General features: G+C 51.1%; 1 protein-coding gene across 1 annotated transcript in view; it reads left to right on the forward strand.

The window, feature by feature from the left end:
• Nucleotides 1-203: 203 nt before the first annotated feature.
• The window catches only part of NUP210 (nucleoporin 210), a 111,143-nt gene continuing 90,570 nt past the window's right edge, over nt 204-20,776 (forward strand). Inside the window, exon 1 of the mRNA XM_030801683.1 lies at nt 204-2,923. Coding sequence (XP_030657543.1) covers nt 2,757-2,923 — 167 coding nt within the window. The 5' untranslated portion in view covers nt 204-2,756. The remainder of the gene's footprint in view (nt 2,924-20,776) is intronic.

Here is a 20,776-nt window from a genome sequence, read left to right on the forward strand (position 1 = left end):
TTTCTCTCGTCCCACATGCTGTAGTGCAGTGGCGCGATCTCAGCTCACTGCAAACTCCACCTCCCAGGTTCAAGTGATTCTCCTGCCTCAGCCTCCCCAGTAGCTGGGATTACAGATGCATGCCACCATGTCTGGCGAATTTTTGTATTTTTAGTAGAGATGGGGTTTTGCCACGTTGGCCAGGCTGGTCTTGAACTCCTGACCTCAGGTGATCTGCCCACCTTGGCCTCCCAAAGTGCTGGGATTACAGGCGAGAGCCACCGCACCCGTTCCATTTTGTTGTCTTCCATGGATTGTTTTCAGCTGGGAAAATTTCCTGATTGCCTTAAATCACCTGAAACGTAGTTGTTTAGCAAGCTGTGTCCACTCACATGTGTTTTGCTGGGCCTGTTTGTATGATTCTTTTTTTGTCTCTGTAATTAAACTTTTTTTTTAGATAATTGTAGATTACATGCAGTTGTAACAAATAATAAGAGAGATGCTATAATATGTGCCCTTTACCCCGTTTCCGCTAGTAGACATCTTGCAAAACTATGGGATAATATCACAACCAGGAAATGGACATTGATACAGTCAAGCCACCAAGCACTTCCATCCCAGGGACTCCTCATGTTGACCTTTTATAGCCACATCACTTCCTACCCCGTGCCACCCCAACCCCAAAATCACTCACCTGCTCTATACTTCTATAATTTTGCCATCTCAAGAATCTTGTATAAAAGCAAGTATACAGTATGTAACTTTTTGTGCTTTTGTGGTGTTTGTTTTCCACTCAGTATAATTCCCTGGAGCTTCATCCAAGATGGATGTATTAGCAGTTCATTTCTTTTTGTTGCTGAATAATATTCCATGGCATAGATGTGCCACAGTATTTAATCATCACCCATGAAGGACCTCTGTGCTGTTTCCAGTTTGGGCCTATTTGATAAAGCTGCTATGAATATTTTATGTACAGGTGTTTGTGGGAACATCACTTTTCATTTCTCTAGGATAAATGTCCAAGAGTGAGATTTACCTGCCTGGCAAGACATACGTATATGTGTGTATATGTGCCAAATTTCATATATACATATGTGTGTGCATGTATGGGTATGTGTGCCATATTTTATATATATATATATGGTTGTTTATGCATAAAATTTCCCTGGATGTTTACTCAAGTGGGAAACATTGCCTATAGGGAAGAGTATTAGGTGATGGCGAGCGAGAGGAGTCACTTTCACTTGGAACCCTTTTGAGCCTAAGTTTCAACCATCTGGATTACCTGTTGGAAAACAAATCAATCTTGTGCAACTCAGAAGACACCCACAGACTTCCTCACAAATACCCACTCTGAGGCTGCCTTTTCCGCACAAGTCTGTTTTTTGTTTCTTCAAAGGGAGCCCGTTGGAATTCCCCTCCCGCAGCACCTGGTTCCACACAGGGCCGACCCTCACCCCCTTAGTTCTGGGATCTCCAGAGATTTCCCCCAGCACACACATTCCCTGCTCTAGGGCCCTCAGGCTTTGAGGGTGACCCCAAACACCCTGCATCACCAACCAAAAGCCCCATGATCCCTGAGGGGCAGGCTCAGCCTATGCGGGCCTCGCTAAAGCCCAGTGCGTTGTCTATGCCCAACCCAGGGGCCGCCGCCTCCAAAAAGCCTTCCGAGCCTTTCTGACATTTATCCTCTCCTTCCTGGTCACCCAGTGGCATCGTTGTGTGTCTTCTTGGTTACAGTAAGCATCCACTTCCTGCACTCCTTACACAGCCGGCCGGTGCACCCTCACCCCACCCTTTCATGGCCTCCCGCTAGGCTGGGCCTTCTCTGCAAGGCTAGATTCATATTTTAGCGACACCAAGCAGTCAGGTGCCTGCTGACGCATGCCTTCATGCAATTCACGACAAAGACAGCTAAAAGCCACAGAGCACAGCGCGGAATCTAAGGCCTTCCATTGGTGTGCGGGTGGATTCCGCGGTGCTGAACTTTCTTTTGTGGGTGTGGGGGCTGTGGAAGGGGTTGTGCTCTGGCAGCGTTGGCGCCCTAAATGACCTATGGGTAACCTCTAATGGCTTCCGCAGGGGGTGCAGTGCGGAGGACAAGAGCTTGGGGCTCTCTGGCTGAGTGATCTGGGGGCCATTCAACCGGTTTTTTCCTGGAGAAATGGGGATCTTAAGGCCTCTGTGGAAAGGGTGTGATGGGGTCGAGGGGGAGCGGGCCCCGGGGCCTTCAGCGCTTCAGCAGGTGGCTTCCCTTTGCGAGCCCGGGGTCCCTTTTCTGGGAAGCATGGGCTGGGACAAGGCAGGCGCCGGTTTTCTGCATCTGAAATGTCCTGGGGCATGTGTCCCTTCCTTGCTGACCGTGGGTCCGGGCCTGAGCGCAAGGTCCAGAGCCGGCGGCTTGGTTCCACCGCCAGGGGCACAGACCAGGGCGAGATGCGTGCTGCGGGGCGCCCGGGGGCTCCCCCTTGGGCCTTCTAGGGTCTAGGGGTCCCCGCGGGCGCGCCCCAAGCCCTCTCCCTCAGCTCCGGGGGCCCGGGCGCGCGCCCATCCCCCAGCTTCGCGTCCCTGCGCGAAGGCCGGGCTGGGGGTGGGTCGCCGCGAGCTCGGCCCCCAGAGTTCCCGCGCTCGGGCCCAGGAAGCTGCCGCCGCCGGCGGCCCTCGCCCCGCCCCCGCGCTCATCACCTGCTGGCCTGGCGCGCGCGGGCGGGAGCGGAGGGCAACTGCGCGGCGCGGGCGGCCGGGCGCAGGGTCGCGGGAGGTGACGCGCGGCGAGGATGGCGGCGCGGGGCCGGGGACTGCTGCTGCTGACGCTGTCGGTGCTGCTGGCGGTGGGCCCCTCCGCCGCTGCGGCCAAGCTCAACATCCCCAAAGTGCTGCTGCCCTTCACGCGGGCCACGCGCGTTAACTTCACGCTGGAGGCCTCGGAGGGCTGCTACCGCTGGTGAGGCGCGCGGCCAGGCCGCGCGGGCGCCGTGGGCCAGGCTGGGCTTTCGCGCTGAGAGGCTGGGCGGGCGCCGGGAGGCCGGCAGAGCCGGCAGGTGCGCGGCGCGCTCTCGCTGGGCGCTAGGCTGCGGCGGTCGGAGCGGCGGGGGTGCGCGCGGGTAGCCACCACTGCTCATGTCATGGCGCCGTCCGGGCCTCCGCGCCGCTGAGGCGCGAGCAGAGCGGGCGCAGCCTGGCGGCCGTGACCCGCGTGTTCTGGGTTGTGCAGGAGGAGGGGTGGCCTGGGGAGCGGCGTCTGGGACCGCAGGGCCCGAGCCGGCCTGACCCGGGAGGAGGCGCCGGGGCCGCTGGGCCGCACTTCCCTTGCGTATAGGACCCTGGCTCGGGTTTGTCTGTGACCGCCCTCGCCCTGGCGTGGGAAGTGAGTCTGTGAGACGAAGCGCAGCGCCTAGCGTCGCGGGGAGGAACGGAGACCCTGGAGGAAAGGAGTTTTGGAGGGAAGCCCAGGGGCCGCCTTACAGAGGCGAAGTGAGACGAGGCAGGCCGGCGCTTCCCCTCAGGCTGCCTCGGCGCGGGTCCTGATGCTCAGGGCATTTCTATCACCCTCCCTCTCGGGTTGGGAATTCTCCAAGGGGTCGGCTGCGGAATGTGACCCTGTGGAACCACAGGGACCCATGAAACCAGAGACCGACACTGACAGGGCGGAGCGGTCCAGCCCTTCCATTTTGCAGACCAGGGGAAATGGAGCTCCTGCCCCTGGCAAGGCTGCATGGGCGCGACTGAGCGCCTTCAGCTTCCCAGCCCAGCCCTGCTAGGGGTGAAAAGATGGGCTTCCGCCCTTCCCACCCCCAGGATACTCATTAGTTGCTCCCTTTATTTCTGTTTCAAGACTGGGTCAAGGTTGAGGCAGAACGGGGTGTGACCACATGACAGACCCATGTGTGTAAGCCTGGACATGTGTGTGTTAAGCCTGTTTGAGTATTAGTCTGTGTGTGTATGTAAGTGTGATGCCCGAAGCTCAGACCAGCCAGCTTTCTCTGTTGCTTGCACTATTTGCCCCATTTCTTTTGTTTCTTTTTTTTTTTTTGAGACGGAGTTTTGCTTTGTCGTCCATGCTGAAGTGCAGTGGTGCGATTTCGGCTCACTGCAACCTCCGCCTCCCGGGTTCAAGCTATTCTCCCGCCTCAGCCTCCCGAGTAGCTGGGATTACAGGTGCAGGCCACCTGGCTAATTTTTTTTTAAGAGACGGAGTTTCGCCCTTGTTGCCTAGGCTGGAGTGCAATGGCGCGATCTCGGCTCACTGCAACTTCCGCCTCCCCAGTTCAAGTGATTCTCCTGCCTCAGCCTCCCGAGTAGCTGGGATTACAGGCGCCCACCACAACACCCAGCTAGTTTTTTGTATTTTTAGTAAAGACGGGGTTTCACTATGTTGGCCAGGCTGGTCTCGAGCTCTGGATTCACTATGTTGCCCAGGCTGGTCTGGAACTCCTGACCTCAGGCGATCCACCCGCCTCAGCTTCCCAAAATGCTGAGATTACAGGCATGAGCCACCATGCCTGGCTTGCCTGGCCAATTTTTGTATTTTTATTAGAGACGGGGTTTCACCATGTTGGTCAGGCTGGTCTCGAACTCCTGACCTCAAGTGATCCCCCCCACCTCTGCCTCCCAAAGTACTGGGATTACAAGCGTGAGCCACCGCACCCAGCCTGCCCTATTTCTTTTTTGAAGGTCTCCTTCCTGAAATCAAGACGTACTAGGTCAGCCCATTGCATTTTGGTTTTAGTGCTTTATGCACCTGGAGGCTCCTATTTCTGGCCTGATGTCAGAGGCTGAACTTGGGCGTTAGGTTTTCTGTATCCCAGTCTAAGGCCTTGTCTTGTGTGGAAGAATCAGCTGTTAGTCAATACTGTGGCGGGGATTCATGCTCATTCTCTTGTTGAAGCTGTCTGTCCTCTCAGTATGTGGGCAAGAAAGAGGAAACTGGTTATTAAAAACAGCTGGCTTCAAGTGACTCCCTTTGGATATATTTGTGTCTTACTTTCTCTGAGATTCTATAGCTGTACTTTTTTTCTTTTTCTAAACTAACAACACTTTTTCCCCCCAACATCATTTTCTTTTCTGAGAGGAGCTGAAGGGTGTTGGTGGATTTTAATTTACTTGGTAGGAAAAAGGGAAAAAACATTCTTAATCTCTGATGCATCAGAGAAGTGCTAAGTACCTTATAACGTGTTTGGCGTTGATCTGTAGTTTGTATTGCAGATGTGTGACTGCAGATGTGTACTGCTTTCCAAAGTGTCTTCTCAGAGGTGCTTGGTGATTGTGATTCCCCCTTAACTTAACAGGAAGACATTTTGTCAATCAAGCATTGAGAATATTTTCTTTATTTTTAGTAGTGCTGTTCCTAGTGTAGTCATCTATTGCTGCAGTTTTGAAGAATCTCCCCTGGAGATTTTAAGAGCTGGCCTATAGACATATATCCACAGTCCTCTAAACCTGGGAGGAATATTACCTCTTCATCCAGAAAGTTCATTGTTAAGTCTCAGACGAAAAAGAAAACGAGAATTCTGCCAGACCCTGTGGGAACATTTGCACATCCTTTGAATTTGCAGCTGAGCTCTAAGTTTACAGAAATCACTGTGTGTGCCTGAGCCAACAGCTTCATGTTTACTTTTCCTATTTTTTTATTTTATAGCATCAAAGTTGGACAGTTTTAGGGCCAGGGGAACCTTAGAGGTCATCTAGTTTAAACAGCCTGTGTTTCGTATAGGAAAACCTGAGCCCCAGAAGGGGAAGTGATCTCTGGGAAGTCTAGTAGCGATGGACACTGAGTTGGAGCAGGAGCTGCTGGGACCCCTCCCTGTCCCATGCCATTAGACCTGGGGACTTGCAGCCTCTGGCTAATTTGCCAGGCTCTAATTGAGTCTCTCCAACTGCACCCAGCCAGCACTGGTTTTGTGACAAGTTCCTGATTCCTTCTAGATATTTTGCATTTTTGAAAGTGTTCCATAAAGTATATTTCATTTGCTTCTTTTAAAGGTATCCTTTTATATACAAAACGACCTTATATCAAAAACTGGGAGAACAGACGAAAAAAGAAATCATGCCATAATCTTCCAGCTGTAATACAATCACAGGCAGCATTTTGGTTTCTTTTCGGTCACTTATGTTTCCCCTCTTAGCTCCTTTCTTACATTGCCTTGAACCTGGTTATTTGGGCACCTCAGGAACCTCCTCCCCTGCCAACACTGGCTAGCACTGAAGCCTAAGCACTGCTCTGTTGCTTCTTCCTGAGGGCTCCGCGTCTGAGCACCTTTCTGCTGGGTTGAAGTTGCCTCCTCATTGATTCTTTCCCTGCCACTGAGTCCCAGGGTATTCTGGGTGCTCCAGCGGGGAGCCCTGTCTTGCAGAAAGTGAGTGGCTCAGATTGGTTTCCCAGGGGTGGAGCCTGAGGCAGGATTCTGCTGCCCTAGGTTTACAGAGAAAGTGCTCTGTTGGGCAGCTGGGTAGGGAAGAGAGGCTGCCTGCAGGTTGTCCTGCCTTCAGGCAAAGAGACCAAGCTTTGAGCTTTTGTACCCACTGTCAGGCAGCCATTGGTTCCCCTGGGGAAGGGGATGTTGTGCGACCTCCCAGGCCTTTGGCGGAGACACTCTGTTTTGAATTACGACCTGCAGCTCCCCTGGCTGAGGTGGGGAGGGGATGTGGACCTGCCTGGTGAACAGCATCCAGACACAGCACGCACAGTGACCGCCATGCCAAGCTGTGCACAGACTTCTCCTTTCCTGCCCCTGACAGTCTCTCCTGGGCACCTTGGAGCCATCTAATGTGTGTGCCAGGCCTGGTCCTGCACCAGGGTACACCCTCTCTTATGTGGTCTGGGGCACTTCTCAGTTACAGGTGTAAGGATTCTCAAACAGGCAGATGGGAGTCTTTTCAGGGCCAGGGAGGGCACTGGTCCCTATGCCATGGAGCTTGGCCTTGGAGCGTGCTGTACCCCAGGCAGCTCAGATGACCCCTGGGGAGTCCCTCTTTGCTGAGGGGTGACTGTGGGAGGCCAGAGGCCAGCACTACCCTTGCGTATGGATGTCCTGGGTCCCTCTCCCTGCCCCAGCAGGGGAAGCTGCAGCAAGTCCCCTCACAGGCCTTCGTGGGTGAAGTTGGGCAGGAAAGTGAGGGATGCACGCTGAGCCAGGCCAGAGTGTCATCTGGCTTAGCTGGCTTCTTCTGGGCTCAGGGACCCTGAGCCTCTGGGACAGGGGCAGGTCGGCAGGTCACATGCTGGAAACTGCACAGGTGAGGCAACAGGGCCTGTAAGAAGTTGCCCCATAGTCAAAATAAAAAATTCACAAAGTGGAAACAACCCAACAGAGGGAGTTGAATTCGACGGGAGGCCCCCAGTTTGCTCTTCTGTACCTCCTTCATTTGGCCTTCCCTGAGCCCACACCTGTACTTCTGCCCTCTTCGTTGAGAGCGTTTTCCCCTGTACCACTCGATTTGTGTGCATGCTGCATCCCCACACACCTAGGCCAAATCTCTGTCTCCTTTCTTATGCCCGGCCTTAGAGTCGCAGGCTTTGGTCGATTGTGTTATCATCTGGGCCTATTTGATGGCATTTCTGGCAGTTAGAAGGTGGGGTGGAGATACCAGAGCTCCCGCAGGGCCTGGGAGAGGGCACATGGTGAAGACCCGTCCTGCCTGACCACCAGGGGACAAGCACTGATGGACAACATGTGTTTCACCCAGGAGGGCTGGAGAGTCACTGAATAAGAGGTGACAAATGTCTGTGACTCTTTTTGTTTTTTTATGTTTTGAGATGGAGTCTCACTGTGTTGCCAGGCTGGAGTGCAGTGGCACGATCTCGGCACACTGCAACCTCCACCTCCCAGGTTCAAGCTATTCTCCTGCCTCAGCCTCTCCAGTAGCTGGGACTACAGGCATATACCCAGCTAATTTTTGTGTTTTTAGTAGAGACAGGGTTTCACCATGTTGGCCAGGATGGTCTAGATCTCTTGACCTTGTGATCTACCTGCCTCAGCCTCCCAAAGTGCTGGGATTACAGGCGTGAGCCACCACACCCACCTGTCTGTGACTCTTACTGTGAGCCAGGCACTACTTGAGGTCCTGGGATGTGACAGTGAAGCAGCAGGAGATGCCCTGCTCTCAGGGACTCACGGTTGATTGCCGGAATTAAACGGTTAATTAAGATGAGATCTGTGGATGCATGTGAGGCAGGAGTAAGTCCTGAAGGAAACAGAACTGCAAGGCATGGAATGCGTTTTGGGGAGGTCGCTCAGCATAAGCCTCCTGGGAGTCGAACTAGGAGTGGAGTGGGGTTGAGTTGGAGGGGACAGCAAGTGCAAAGGCCCAGAGGAGAGATGGAGCTTGTCAGAAGTGCGCAAAGGCAGCACGTTTGGCCAGGGCAGCAGGGCTGGGAGGGAGGGTGGAGAGGTTGGCAAGGCGGGGCCATGTGGGACCTTGTGGGCTGTGGTTAGGAGACAGGAAGGAGAATGTCAGGTCAGATGTTGGGCAGGGTTAGACTGGGCCTGGTTTTTGGGACCTGTTCTCCCCGGCCCCTGAGGGCTGTCTGTAGCTGTGGCCCCTGCAGGGCTAGACCAGGCCTTGCTCAACTCCCTTCACCAGGCCCTCAGCAGGGAAGTGCCAGGAAGTGTCTGTGGAGCTGGGTTGACCTGGGCCTTGGGTGATTTTCTTCCTGCTTCCTTTGTGGGTCCCCCACTCTGCCTGAGCTCTGTCAGCCCCACAAGGTGGCTTCCGCTCTGTAGACCCTGCCTTTGGGCACAGTTAGGGGCTGGACCCTGCAGGTGGATGGGAGGTGGCCTGTGTCATCCACCACCCTCACCCATCCTTGTTCTTTGTGCAACTCTCACTTCTCTTTTCTTTTCATTGTTGCTTTCTGGCCTGACCCAGGTCCCTGAGTTCCCCTATGGCCTGCCCGCCTCCTGTTCCTGTGTTGTGAAGAGTGGGGAGCACCCCCTCAAAAGCAGTGCCTGCCAGACGCCAGCACATTCTGTGTGCCAGTGGGGCCTCATGCGACAGTGAGAATGAGAAAAATTCACTCAAAACTCACTGTCACTCCTTTAATTTTCCTCAAAATAAAAGTTTTTTTCTGGTGTCCATATGTGGTTTACATTTTTTTTTTTTTTTTTTTTTTTTTGAGGCGGAGTCTCGCTCTGTCGCCCAGGCTGGAGTGCAGTGGCACAATCTCGGCTCACTGCAAGCTCCGCCTCCCGAGTTCACGCCATTCTCCTGCCTCAGCCTCTCCGAGTAGCTGGGACTACAGGTGCCCGCCACCATGCCCGGCTAATTTTTTTGTATTTTTTTTAGTAGAGACGGGGTTTCACCGTGGTCTCGATCTCCTGACCTCGTGATCCGCCCACCTCGGCCTCCCAAAGTGCTGGGATTACAAGCGTGAGCCACTGTGCCCGGCCGATTTTTTTTGTTTTAAATTGTGGTAAAATATATATAACACATAATTGACCTCCTTAACCATTTTTAGGTGTAGAGTTCTGTGGCATGAAGTACATTCACAATTGTGCAGCCACCTCCACCGTCCACCTTCAGAACTCTTTCATTTTCCCAAATGGACACTCCATACCCATTAAATAGTAACTCCCTATTTTCTCCTGCTCTGGCCTTGGCCTACACCGTCTTTTCATTGTACTCTTTGATGTTTGCCTGTCTCCCAAGAGAACAGGCAGACGCCTAGAGTCTTTGTAGGTAGCAGCTTCCCCCCAGGACTTACGGACACTGCTTTGAGTCATCTGGATGGATGGCAAATGCTATGAGATTCTTATTTACACTAGTGTGTAAGGTTTCCTTTTTTTTTTTTTTTTTTTTTTTTTTTGAGACAGAATCTCGCTCTGTCGCCCAGGCGGGAGTGCAGTGGCGCGATCTTGGCTCACTGCAAGCTCCGCCTCCTGGGTTCATGCCATGCTCCTGCCTCAGCCTCCCGTGTAGCTGGGACTACAGGCACCCGCCACCACGCCCGGCTAACTTTTTTTTTGTATTTTTAGTAGAGACGGGGTTTCATCGTGTTAGCCAGGATGGTCTCGATCTCCTGACCTCGTGATCTGCCCGTCTCGGCCTCCCAAAGTGCTGGGATTACAGGCGTGAGCCACTGTGCCCGGCCTCAAGCGATTCTTCTGCCTCATCCTCCTGAGTAGCTGGGACTACCGGCGTGCGCCAACACGCCTGGCTAATTTTTGTATTTTTGGTAGAGATGGGGTTTCACCATATTGGTCAGGCTAGTCTCGAACTCCTGACCTCGTTATCTGCCCGCCTCAGCCTCCCAAAGTGCTGGGATTACAGGCGTGAGCTACTGCGCCTGGCTTTTTTTCTTTTTTTGAGACGGAGTCTTACTCTGTCGCCCAGGCTGGAGTGCAGTGGCCCGATCTCGGCTCGCTGCAAGCTCCGCCTCCTGGGTTCACGCCATTCTCCTGCCTCAGCTTCCTGGGACTACAGGTGCCTGCCACCATGCCCAGCTAATTTTTTGTATTTTTAGTAGAGACGGGGTTTCACCATTTTAGCCAGGATGGTCTCAATCTCCTGACCTCATGATCCACCTGCCTCAGTGTCCCTTTTTTTTTTTTTTTTTTTTAATTGAGATGGAGTCTTGCTGTATTGCCTGGGCTGGAATACAGTGGCAAGATCTTGGCTCACAGCAACCTCTGCTGCCTGGGTTCAAGCGATTCTCCTGCCTCAGCCTCCTGAGTAGCTGAGATTACAGGCACCCGCCACCATACCTGGCTAATTTTTGTGTTTTTAGTAGGAACGGGATTTCGCCATGTTGGCCAGGCTGGTCTCGAACTCCCGACCTCAGGTGATCAGCCCTCCTCTGCCTCCCAAAGTGCTGGGATTACAGGTGTGAGCCACCACACCTGGCCAAGGTTTCCTTTTAAAGTAATTTTTTGGTAAAGAAGAATCCATTTAAAACAATAATAAGAAAAGGGCCGAGCGTGGTGGCTCATGCCTATAATCCCAGCACTTTGGGAGGTTGAGGCAGGAGGATTGCTTAAGCTCAGGAGTTTAAGACCAGCCTGGGCAACATAGTGAAACCCTGTCTCTACTTAAAAAAAAAAAAAAGTAAAAGAAAAAAGCTGGGTGTGGCACAGGCACCTGTGGTCCCAGCTACTCCTGAGGCTGAGGCAAGAGGATTGCTTGAACCCAGAAGGTCAAGGCTGCAGTGATCCATGATTGTACCACTCTACTCCAGCCTGGGCAACAGAGTGAGATCCTATTAAAAAATTAGGCCGGGTGCAGTGGCTGGCCAGATGCAGTGGCTCATGCCTGTAATCCCAGCACTTTGGGAGGCCGAGGAGGGCAGATCACCTGAGGTCAGGAGTTCGAGACCAGCCTGGCCAACATGGCGAAACCCCATCTCTACTAAAAATACAAAAAAAAAATAGCTGGGCGTGGTGGTGGGCGCTTGTAATGCCAGCTACTTGGGAGACTGAGGCAGGAGAATCGCTTGAACCCGGGAGGCGGAGGTTGCAGCGAGCTGAGATTGCATCACTGCACTCCAGCCTGGGTGATAAGAGTGAAACTGTCTCAAATAAATAAATAAGTAAATAAATGAATACAAGTGGTACCTGTATGTGACTGGGCTAGGGCGGGTGTCCAACCAAGAGGAGCCTGATGGTGGGGAGGGGCCGTCGGCAGGTGCAGGTGTCTAGGCAACTGCCCCTCCTGGCCAAAGCCTGCAGGTCCAGAGGCAGGGGCTTCCAGTGTTGCAGAGGAGATGTGGGGGTGGTGACGGGGCATGGACAGAGGGAGCCAAAATGAAAGAACCAATTTTTCTGTTAATCCTTTTGCATACTATGCCCCCACTTAATCCTAAAAATGAACAATTAAAAAAACTCCTTTGGCAAGAATGACTGCACTGTAGAAATGAGGAGCCTGGGTCCAAGAGCCTCACAGCTGGTTAGTGGCAGAGCTATGTTCAAAACCAGCCTCAGATCCAGAACCACACTCACTCTCAGGTGCCTGGGGAAATGCGCCACCCTTTTCAGATGATTGTTGGTTTACCCAGTTTCCTTCAGCTGGGTTTTAAAACTTCAGTAGTACTTTTATTTTTCTGAGATAGGTTATTGCTCTGTCACCCAGGCTGCAGTGCAGTGGCACAATTATAGCTCACTATAACCTCAAACTCCTGGGCTCAAGTGATCCTCCCGCCTCAGCCTTTAGAGTAGTTGGGACTATAGATGTGAGCCACCACGCCCAGCTAATTTTTAAAATTTTTATTTATAATTTTTTTTTTAGAGACTCGCTGTTGCACAGGCTAGTTTCAAACTCCTGGCCTCAAGCAATCCTCCTACCTTGGTTTCCAAAGTGCTGGGACTAAAGGTGCATGCCACTACACCTGGCTAATTTTTTTTTTTTTTTTTTGAGACGGAGTCTTGCTCTGTCACCCAGGCTGGAGTGCAGTGGCACCATCTCGGCTCACTGCCAGCTCCACCTCCTGGGTTCACGCCATTCTCCTGCCTCAGCCTCCCGAGTAGCTGGGACTACAGGCGTCCGCCACCATGCCCAGCTAATTTTTTGTATTTTTTAATAGAGACGGGGTTTCACCGTGTTAGCCAGGATGGTCTCAATCTCCTGACCTCGTGATCCGCCCACCTCGGCCTCCCAAAGTGCTGAGATTACAGGTGTGAGTCACCATGCCCGGCCTTTTTTTTTTTTTTTTTTTTTTTTTTTTTAATAGAAATGGGGTCTCACTATGTTGCCTAGTCTGGTCCTAAACTCCTGGTCTCAAGTGATCCTCCTACCTTGGCCTCCCAAAGTGTTAGGGTTACAGGCATAAGCCACCATGCCTGGCCCAATGGTGCTTTCAAAAATCAGTATTGGCCAGGCACGGTGGCTCACACCTGTAATCCCAGCACTTTGGGAGGCCAAGGTGGGCGGATCACCTGAGGTCGGGAGTTTGAGACCAGCCTGACCAATATGGAGAAACTTCATTTCTACTAAAAATACAAAATTAGCTGGGCATGGTGGTGCATGCCTTTTCCTAGCTACTCAGGAGGCTGAGGCAGGAGAATCACTTGAACCTGGGAGGTGGAGGTTGCAGTGAGCTGAGATGTCTCATTGCACTCCAGCCTGGGCAACAAGAGTGAAACTCTGTCTCAAAAAAAAAAAAAAACAAAGAAAAAGAAAAAAGAAATCAGTAGTAGCTGGGTGCGGTGGCTCACACCTGTAATTCTAGCACTTTGGGAGGCCAAGGCGGGCGGATTGCCTGAGCTTAGGAGTTCAAGACGAGCCTGGGCAACACGGTGAAACCATTTCTACTAAAATACAAAAAAAAAAAAAAAAATCAGCCAGCGTGGTGGCGTGCACCTGTAGTCCCAGCTACTCAGGAGGCTGAGGCAGGAGAATTGCTTGAATCCAAGAGGCAGAAGTTGCAGTGAGCTTAGATCGTACCACTGCATTCCAACCTGGGTGACAGAACGAGACTCCATCTCCAAAAAAAAAAAAAAAATTAGTATTCAGGATACATTTGGAGGTGGGGGCTGATTCAGGTGGATGTTAAAGCCATCTTCTGCTTGGGTCTGGAGGCAGCACCAGGTAAAGGTGGGAGGACTGTGGCCTTGTTTTGAACTCCATGTACCCTAGCACAAGGGAGCAGGAGAGTGTCCAGACCAGGAGTTCTGAGCTAAACTACACTAAGGCCCGTGTCTAGGGATGTGGCTTCATGAAGGTCACTTAACATCCATGCAAAGGATTCCTCATGTATCAAATGGGGGTTTTAATAGGATTGTTGGGAAGCAAATGAAATGTTTATGATATGTTTCACTCTGTGATTGACACATAAGAAAGCATAGAATAAATGAAAGTTTCAAGATGGTACCAGCATGGTCAGGTTCTGGTGAAGGCTGTCTTCCAGGTTTCAGACTCCCCACTCCTTGCGACATCCTTGCATGGTGGGAAGGGATGAGCAGCTCTGTGGGACCTCTTTTATAAAGGCACTTAGTCCATCCATGAGGACTCAGACTTCGTGACATAATCACGCACCAAAAGCCCCACCTGTTAACATGTATCATCACCTCGGAGGTGAGGATTTCAACATCGGGATTTTGGGGGGACACAGACATTCAGACCATAGCAGACAGGCACCCACAGAAAAATTGAGTGCTGTTACCGGGAGGTATGTGGAGGCTGGGCAGCCCAAACCCAGCACATGTCCCCCACAGAAATGACATTCACAGGTCGGCTGCTTGCCTGTTGACAGCTGTTTGTGGGAAGGGCAGGGGAGCTGGTGTGATGAGGGAGGACATTGAGCAGAACAGAGTCAGGTGCCTTTGAGGAGGCAGCCTGGCCGTGTGACAGCACCAGAGCTCCGTCTCAACAGCCGTCAGGTGGGCACACGAGACCTGCTGCTGCACGGAGCTTTTGGGATGCTCTGAAAACACTTGCAAAGCATGCAGCCCTCATGCCTCTGTTCCACTTGGTACATTTGATAAAAACCTTTTTTTTTTTTTTTTTTTTTTAGAGACCGAGTCTTTCTCTGTCACCCAGGCTGGAGTGCAGTGGTGTGACCTCAGCTCACAGCAACCTCTGCCTCCTGGGGTCAAGTGATTCTCCTGCCTCAGCCTCCTTAGTAGCTGGAATTACAGGTGCACACCATGATGCCTGGCTAATTTTTGTATTTTTAGTAGAGACAGGGCTTCACCATGTTGGTCAGGCTAGTCTTGAACTCCTGATCTCGTGATCCGCCTGCCTTGGCCTCCCAAAGTGCTGGGATTACAGGCGTGAGCCACGGCGCCTGGCCTAAAAACCTTTTTGTAAAGAAAACTCTAAGCCCAGATGGCCTTGTCTATAAATTCTGTGAAACATTTAAGGAAGAAATGATACAAGTTCTTTACAGACTCTCAGGAGAGAGAGAAGGAGCAATTGTTTCCTAATTCACTTTTATGAGGCCAACATTACACTCATTGCAAACCAGATAAAAGCATTATAAGAAAAAAAATCCCACAGACCAAAAGCACAATTTTTTTAAATACTAGCTAATCAAATCCAGAAAAATAAACAAGACTAATATATCATGACCAGGTAGGGCATATCCCAGGAATGCAATGTTGGTTCAATATTTTAAAAAAATCAGTGTAATTACCATGTTAACAGAATAAAGAAGAAAAGCCATCTATTTGTCTCCATGGATGAACATTCACCACCCACACCTGATAGAATCCGTGCCTGCCTGTCCTTAAAGTCTCTGCTCGCACAGTGCCCCCTCAGTGATGCCTCCTCTGAGTGTCCATGGAAGATGGCAGCCCTTGTCCTCCCACCATTTTATCAGTCCTTAGCCATTACTAAGATCCCATCTTCACTCATTTATTTTGTCTATTCTTGTTCTCCTTCCACTAAAGTGAAAGCTCCGTGAAGGTAGAGGTTAATGTGTAGTCTGTACTTAGTTGTGTCCTTGGCACCTAGAACACTACCTTAAATATCACTAATAGCCCAGTATTTATGGTTTCAATAAGTGGATGAATGCTTAGAGACCCCAAGGAGGACCAGCGGTGCCATGGCAGCTGATAGGAGGGGCATGGGTGATGCAGATAGGGACAGTCCATGGAAGAGTTGCCGTGTTTGGTGAGCAGAGAAGGTTGGACAGCATACCTGTGGGTCAGGAGGTCATATGAGGTGGAGGGACCAGCATCAGCAGAGGAACAGAGGTGGGGAAGCTGGGAGGGAGAGAGGAGTGGGAGGCAGGGGCTTCGGAACAGAGGTTGGATTTGATGGCAGGTGGTTCAGGCTCTTTCCAGCAGTGCGACCTTGGGCCAATAACCCTGTTTTGGGCCTGAATCTTTGATTCAGGCTTTAAGGATGCCTTGGTAGTGTCATTGGGAGGCCTGTGAGGAGGGCCCTGACCCTAGGGCTTTAGGGTCAGGCTTCAGGGAAGAGGAAGGACAGGTTCAAGCAGTAATAATCACAATGCCTTGAACTTCTGGGCTCAAGCCATCCTCCTGCATAATTGGAACTATAGGCACAAGCCACTTCGCCCAGCTTTTCTCCTTTCTTTAAAAAGCAAAGTTCTTGTGGTCAGAATCATGCCAAACATTGCAGGACCACAACTCCTTCATTTGGGAGCCCCCTCCTTTTTCCTAGATCTGAGAGCTGTGACAAGAGCTTTATATATATTATCCCAGCCCAGTGCTTTGCATAGGTGCTATTTTCATTCCCATTGTGCAGATGAGGATGTGGCAGCCCAGGGAGGTTAGCTCATTTGGTCATGGTCACGCAGCTGGTGAGTGGCAGCACCCATCTGTCTTATGACCTCCCATTCCACACATACCAACAGATGAGAGAATCGAGTGAGACATGTCCCCATCACTGAGGGCTACTTGCTGCACTGCACGAGGGGTCCCTGGGAAAGCCACATGCACCACTCCCAGCTATGAAGCCTGCCATGTGTTGCAGGGCGGGGGGGGGCGGTGGGGGGGTGTGAGGCGGAGGTGTTGGTGAGTGGGAGGGTGGGGCAGACATGCTGCCCACCTGCTGAGGTGTAGGGAAGAACAACAGGTGTGCAGGCAAGAGGACCAAGTGTCCTTTTAGAGGAGTGGCTATTCGTTTAGACTGGATGGGCAGGGGAGGGCTTTTCCGCAGAAAAGTCACTGGTCTCTGTTTCTTTGGCCAAACCTGATGTGGAATCCAAGTGAATTGGGCTATGAGCGGGCTGAGCCAGCTTCAGTGGGTGGCAGATGAAAGTGTTGGCATCTCAGCCAGTGAGCCCTATGTGCAGACCCTGCTTTTTCTGCTTAGTGAGGCCCTGTGTGTCCTTGAATGCTGTGTCTCCAGACCCGGTTTCGAGTATGGGCTGAACGGCTGCATGGGCCACCTGTGGCCCAGAGCCTGTACCAGTCAGGGACTGTGTGAGCTGTTGTAGCCATGTGCCTCTTCCAGCAGTTCCTCTGTTCCTCACGGTGGGTCCCAGCCAACCAGGGAGAGGCCTGTCTGGTGTTTAGAGTTCCTGATATCAGTGTAGGACGTTGCCCTGCCCCTGTACTCCCAGAAATTGGAGAATGGCAGCTTATATCAGACTCCGTACCAGAGGGAAGGCATGGCTGGTGTTGCAGGGCTCGGTTCCCCTCTTCCCTGGACCCACGCTTCCCCGAGGTGTGCCTCAGTAGTGGGTGGTGGGGACTGCAGTCACTTCATTGCCACGATTAAAATGTTGCTGCTTTTATATACTACCTATACTAGAATTTACTGAACATTTCCTTCAAAATGACTCACTTTTTAAAAAACATAGACATTATCTTTTGTATTAACATTTATGAGCTCATGAGTTTGGTATATTTGTTTTTCCTAAAACACTTAAATGAATATGTAATAGTTAAAATGCATAATGAGTCTGTTAAAAAATAGCTCATCTGTGCATCATTTAAACTGGTGGTGGGTGTGTCATATCCTGAGGAAAATGCTCCTGGAATGGGAGAGGTATCTGATCTGGAGTCACCCAGGCCTAGCTGTGATAGCTGGCCCTGCTGCTGACAGCTGTGTGGCTTTGAGCAAATTACTTAACCTCTCTGAGCCTCAGTTTGGTTTTCCCATATAGGGCTGGTGGAGGATTCAGTGATAAATAGAAGTGTTTAGCTCTGGGCCTGATACATGGTACCCTTCTTTTTCCTCAGTTGCCCTTCTCATTTCTTATACCCTCCCTGATTAGTAAGGGTTTTCTGAAGAAACAGAACCAATAGGACATATATATCATATATATATATAGCTCATATACATATATTCAATAGGCTATATATATAGCCTATATATATATATATCTTATACACACACCCCCCTCATATGTATATGAGAGGTTTAGTATAAGGGATTGGCTTACATGATTATGGAGGCTGACAAGTCCTAAGAGCTGCATTCAGCTGGAATCTCAGGAGAGCTGATGGTTTAGTTTTAGTCTGAAGGCCAGCAGGCTCGAGACCCAGAAGAGCCTGTGTTTCAGCTCGAGTCTGAAGGCAGGGACACTGACATCCCCACTCGATGACTGTGAGGCCCAGAGCGGGAATTCTCCTTGCTCAGGCTTTTGTTCTGTTCAGGCTGTTACCTGATTGGATGAGGCCCACCCACATTAGGGGGCATCTACTTTACCCAGGCCACAGATTCAAATGCTAATCTTATCCAAAAACACCCTCAGAGAAATGACCAGATTAATGTTTGACCAAATATCTGGTCACTCTGTGGCTCAGTCAAGTTAACATGTAAAGTTAATCCTCACACTCCACCAGCACACTTTTAATTAAAAACAGTCCTTGGATATCTCAGTGCTCTCCAGAAACGAGCTGTTCCTGCCTGCCCTCACCTCTCTTATCTCCTCCTGCACTCCCTGTCTCTCTTTGCCTGGGTTGGTTTGATCAACTAACATGTCTGTGAGGAATTACCCACCCTCCCTCCATGTAGATGTAATTCTTCTCTCCCCAGATCCTGGAAACAGAAACATTCCTGACTTGCACATTACTGGCCAGCTCTTTCATTCCCAGCCTGGGAAAGAGCCAACCTGAATAGGGACACCTATAGGGTTTTTCTAAGGCCCATCCTGGAAAGCTGTGAGGTGCAGAGACAGCCCTTAGGAGGGAGGGCGCTTCTGCGTGGCCCCGATAGCAGAAAGCATCCTGCTTTTGGGCTTGGAACCCCTGTGTCCTAGCCTGGCCTCCGTGGCCTTAAACCAGTCCCGTTTTCCTAAGCCTCAGTTTACCGATCTGTAAGATGAGGACATAGCAGTAGTTCTCTAAGTTACAACTAACATTAGGAGGAAGATATTTTCGTTTAGAAGTTAGAATAACACAGAAAAGAAATAATAATATAATGAATACCAATATTCCTATCATCAGAATTAGCCAGTGTAACAACCTATATTGGTTTCCAATCTTTTTTAAAGAAATGAAACCTTCTGGATAAAAGTGAATTCCTCCTTACTGCCCCCACCATTTCCACTTCCACCTTCTCTGAGTTTGGTGAAAACCTTTCCCTCTGTAATTCTCTAGCAGACACTTTGTGTTGTGCTTTTTCATCCAGCATTACACACCCCTGTGAGGAAGGCAGGGTGGGTGGGGGCCCTGCCTTACAGATGAGGACGGAATTGGTGGCTATTGTGGTTCTTTTGTGCCCCTTAAAGACATGCCCAAAGCAATGGGTGGGCTCAGAATGCCCGGGAAGGAAGTCAGATAACTGAAAGGAACACTCACACTGGTCACAGGAAAACCAGGCTGAGCTGCCTGCAGCCTCCGGGAGGTGTTGGGATGCGCTGCCCCTGCTTCTGATGTGGGTCCTGACCCAGAGAGAGCAGGCCCCAGGGGAGCGGGGATCTGCAGAGGCCGGACGTGGCCCGGTCTGCTTGTGAGGAAGCCCTGGGAGGACGGAATCTCACTCCTGATGCACAGAGCTCAGCCAGCTGAAGAGGGGATGCAGGGATCAAGCCCCAGGCCCTGGGGCCTGAGGGGTGGGAGCCGCCTTAGATGGCTGAGGCAAGCCTTCCCAGGCCAGGCCAGGCTGCTTTCTCTCTCCCCCAGGCTCTGTCGTCAGCCCTGAGTGCTGAGAGAAAGGACTTTCTTAAGAAGGTCACGAGCACTCAGCACCCGCTGCCTCCCAAGTAGAGCCTGGGCATGGGTCGGAGGTGTCCACAGAGACCCCAGGACATGAGAGCCCTGGGCCTACACGGCCCTCCACCAGGAGACCAGGGCTCAGAGCCAGGCCAGCATTGGAACCACTCACCATGTGAATGAATGTCTGTGTCCCCCCAGACTCGTTGATAACTCATCCCCAAGGCGATGGCATTTGAGGATCCCTAAGGCGATGGCATTTGAGGTGGCACCTTTGGGAGGTGATGGGGTCATGGGAGTGGGGCCCTCATGGTTGGGATTAGTGCCCTTATACAAAAGGCCCCAGAGAGCTCCCTCGCCCCTTCTGCCATGTGACAACAGTGGGAAGACAGCAGGCATGACCCAGAAAGCGGGCCCTCACCAGACACCCAGTATGCCAGCTGATCTTGGACTGCCAGCCTCCAGAACTGTGAGCAATAAATTTCTGTTGTTGGAAAAACCCTGTTTGTGATGTTTGTCATGGCAGCCCCAACAGACTAAGACGTGTGACTGTGAGCTCTGAAAATGCAGCCAGTACTACATGTCAGAAGCATGATATTTAGGATGTGTTGGGGTAAATCACATATTTTCTTTAAAATATGACTTTTTAATAGGGATTTAAAAACAGGGAGGAATAGGCAGAGTGTAGAGGACTTTTAGGGCAGTGGTGCTGTTCTGAAGGATACTGCCATGGCAGGTGTGGGTTGTTATCCATTTGTCCAAACTTACAGGACATGGGATGCCTACTGTGCACCCTCATGTCAGCTGCAGTTGTTCTGAGTGATTATGAGGTCACCACAGGCTCCTCCATTGTAACCAATGCACCACTCTGGTGGGGATGTTGAGGGAAGTGTTATGTATGCATGGGGCAGGGCGTGTATGGGAAATCTGTACTTTCCATTCAGTTTTGCTATGTATCTCAAACTGCTTTAAAAAACAAGGTTTATTAAAAATTAATCTCACTTGTTACTTTTTTTTTGACGGAAAATGAAAACATGGCCTATGTTACACGTCTGTTGTGCAGGGCTATCTCAGGCTTGTATGGGTCCTTAATGTAGTCCTGCAACATGGACATGAAAGGTATGGTGACTGCAGCTGGGCTCTGCGGGCTGTCCGGGCATCTCAGTGGCAGCCCAGGGAAGAGCTTGGGGAGTTTTGCAAGGAGAATTTCAGGCTTCTTTTACTTGGGTAGGAAGAGCTCTGTTTGCATTTATTGGGCCTGTGTCTGAGATTAATACACTGCTGTTATGAAGCAA

Source organism: Nomascus leucogenys, chromosome 21, assembly GCF_006542625.1.
Source record: "Nomascus leucogenys isolate Asia chromosome 21, Asia_NLE_v1, whole genome shotgun sequence".
Taxonomy (NCBI): domain Eukaryota; kingdom Metazoa; phylum Chordata; class Mammalia; order Primates; family Hylobatidae; genus Nomascus; species Nomascus leucogenys.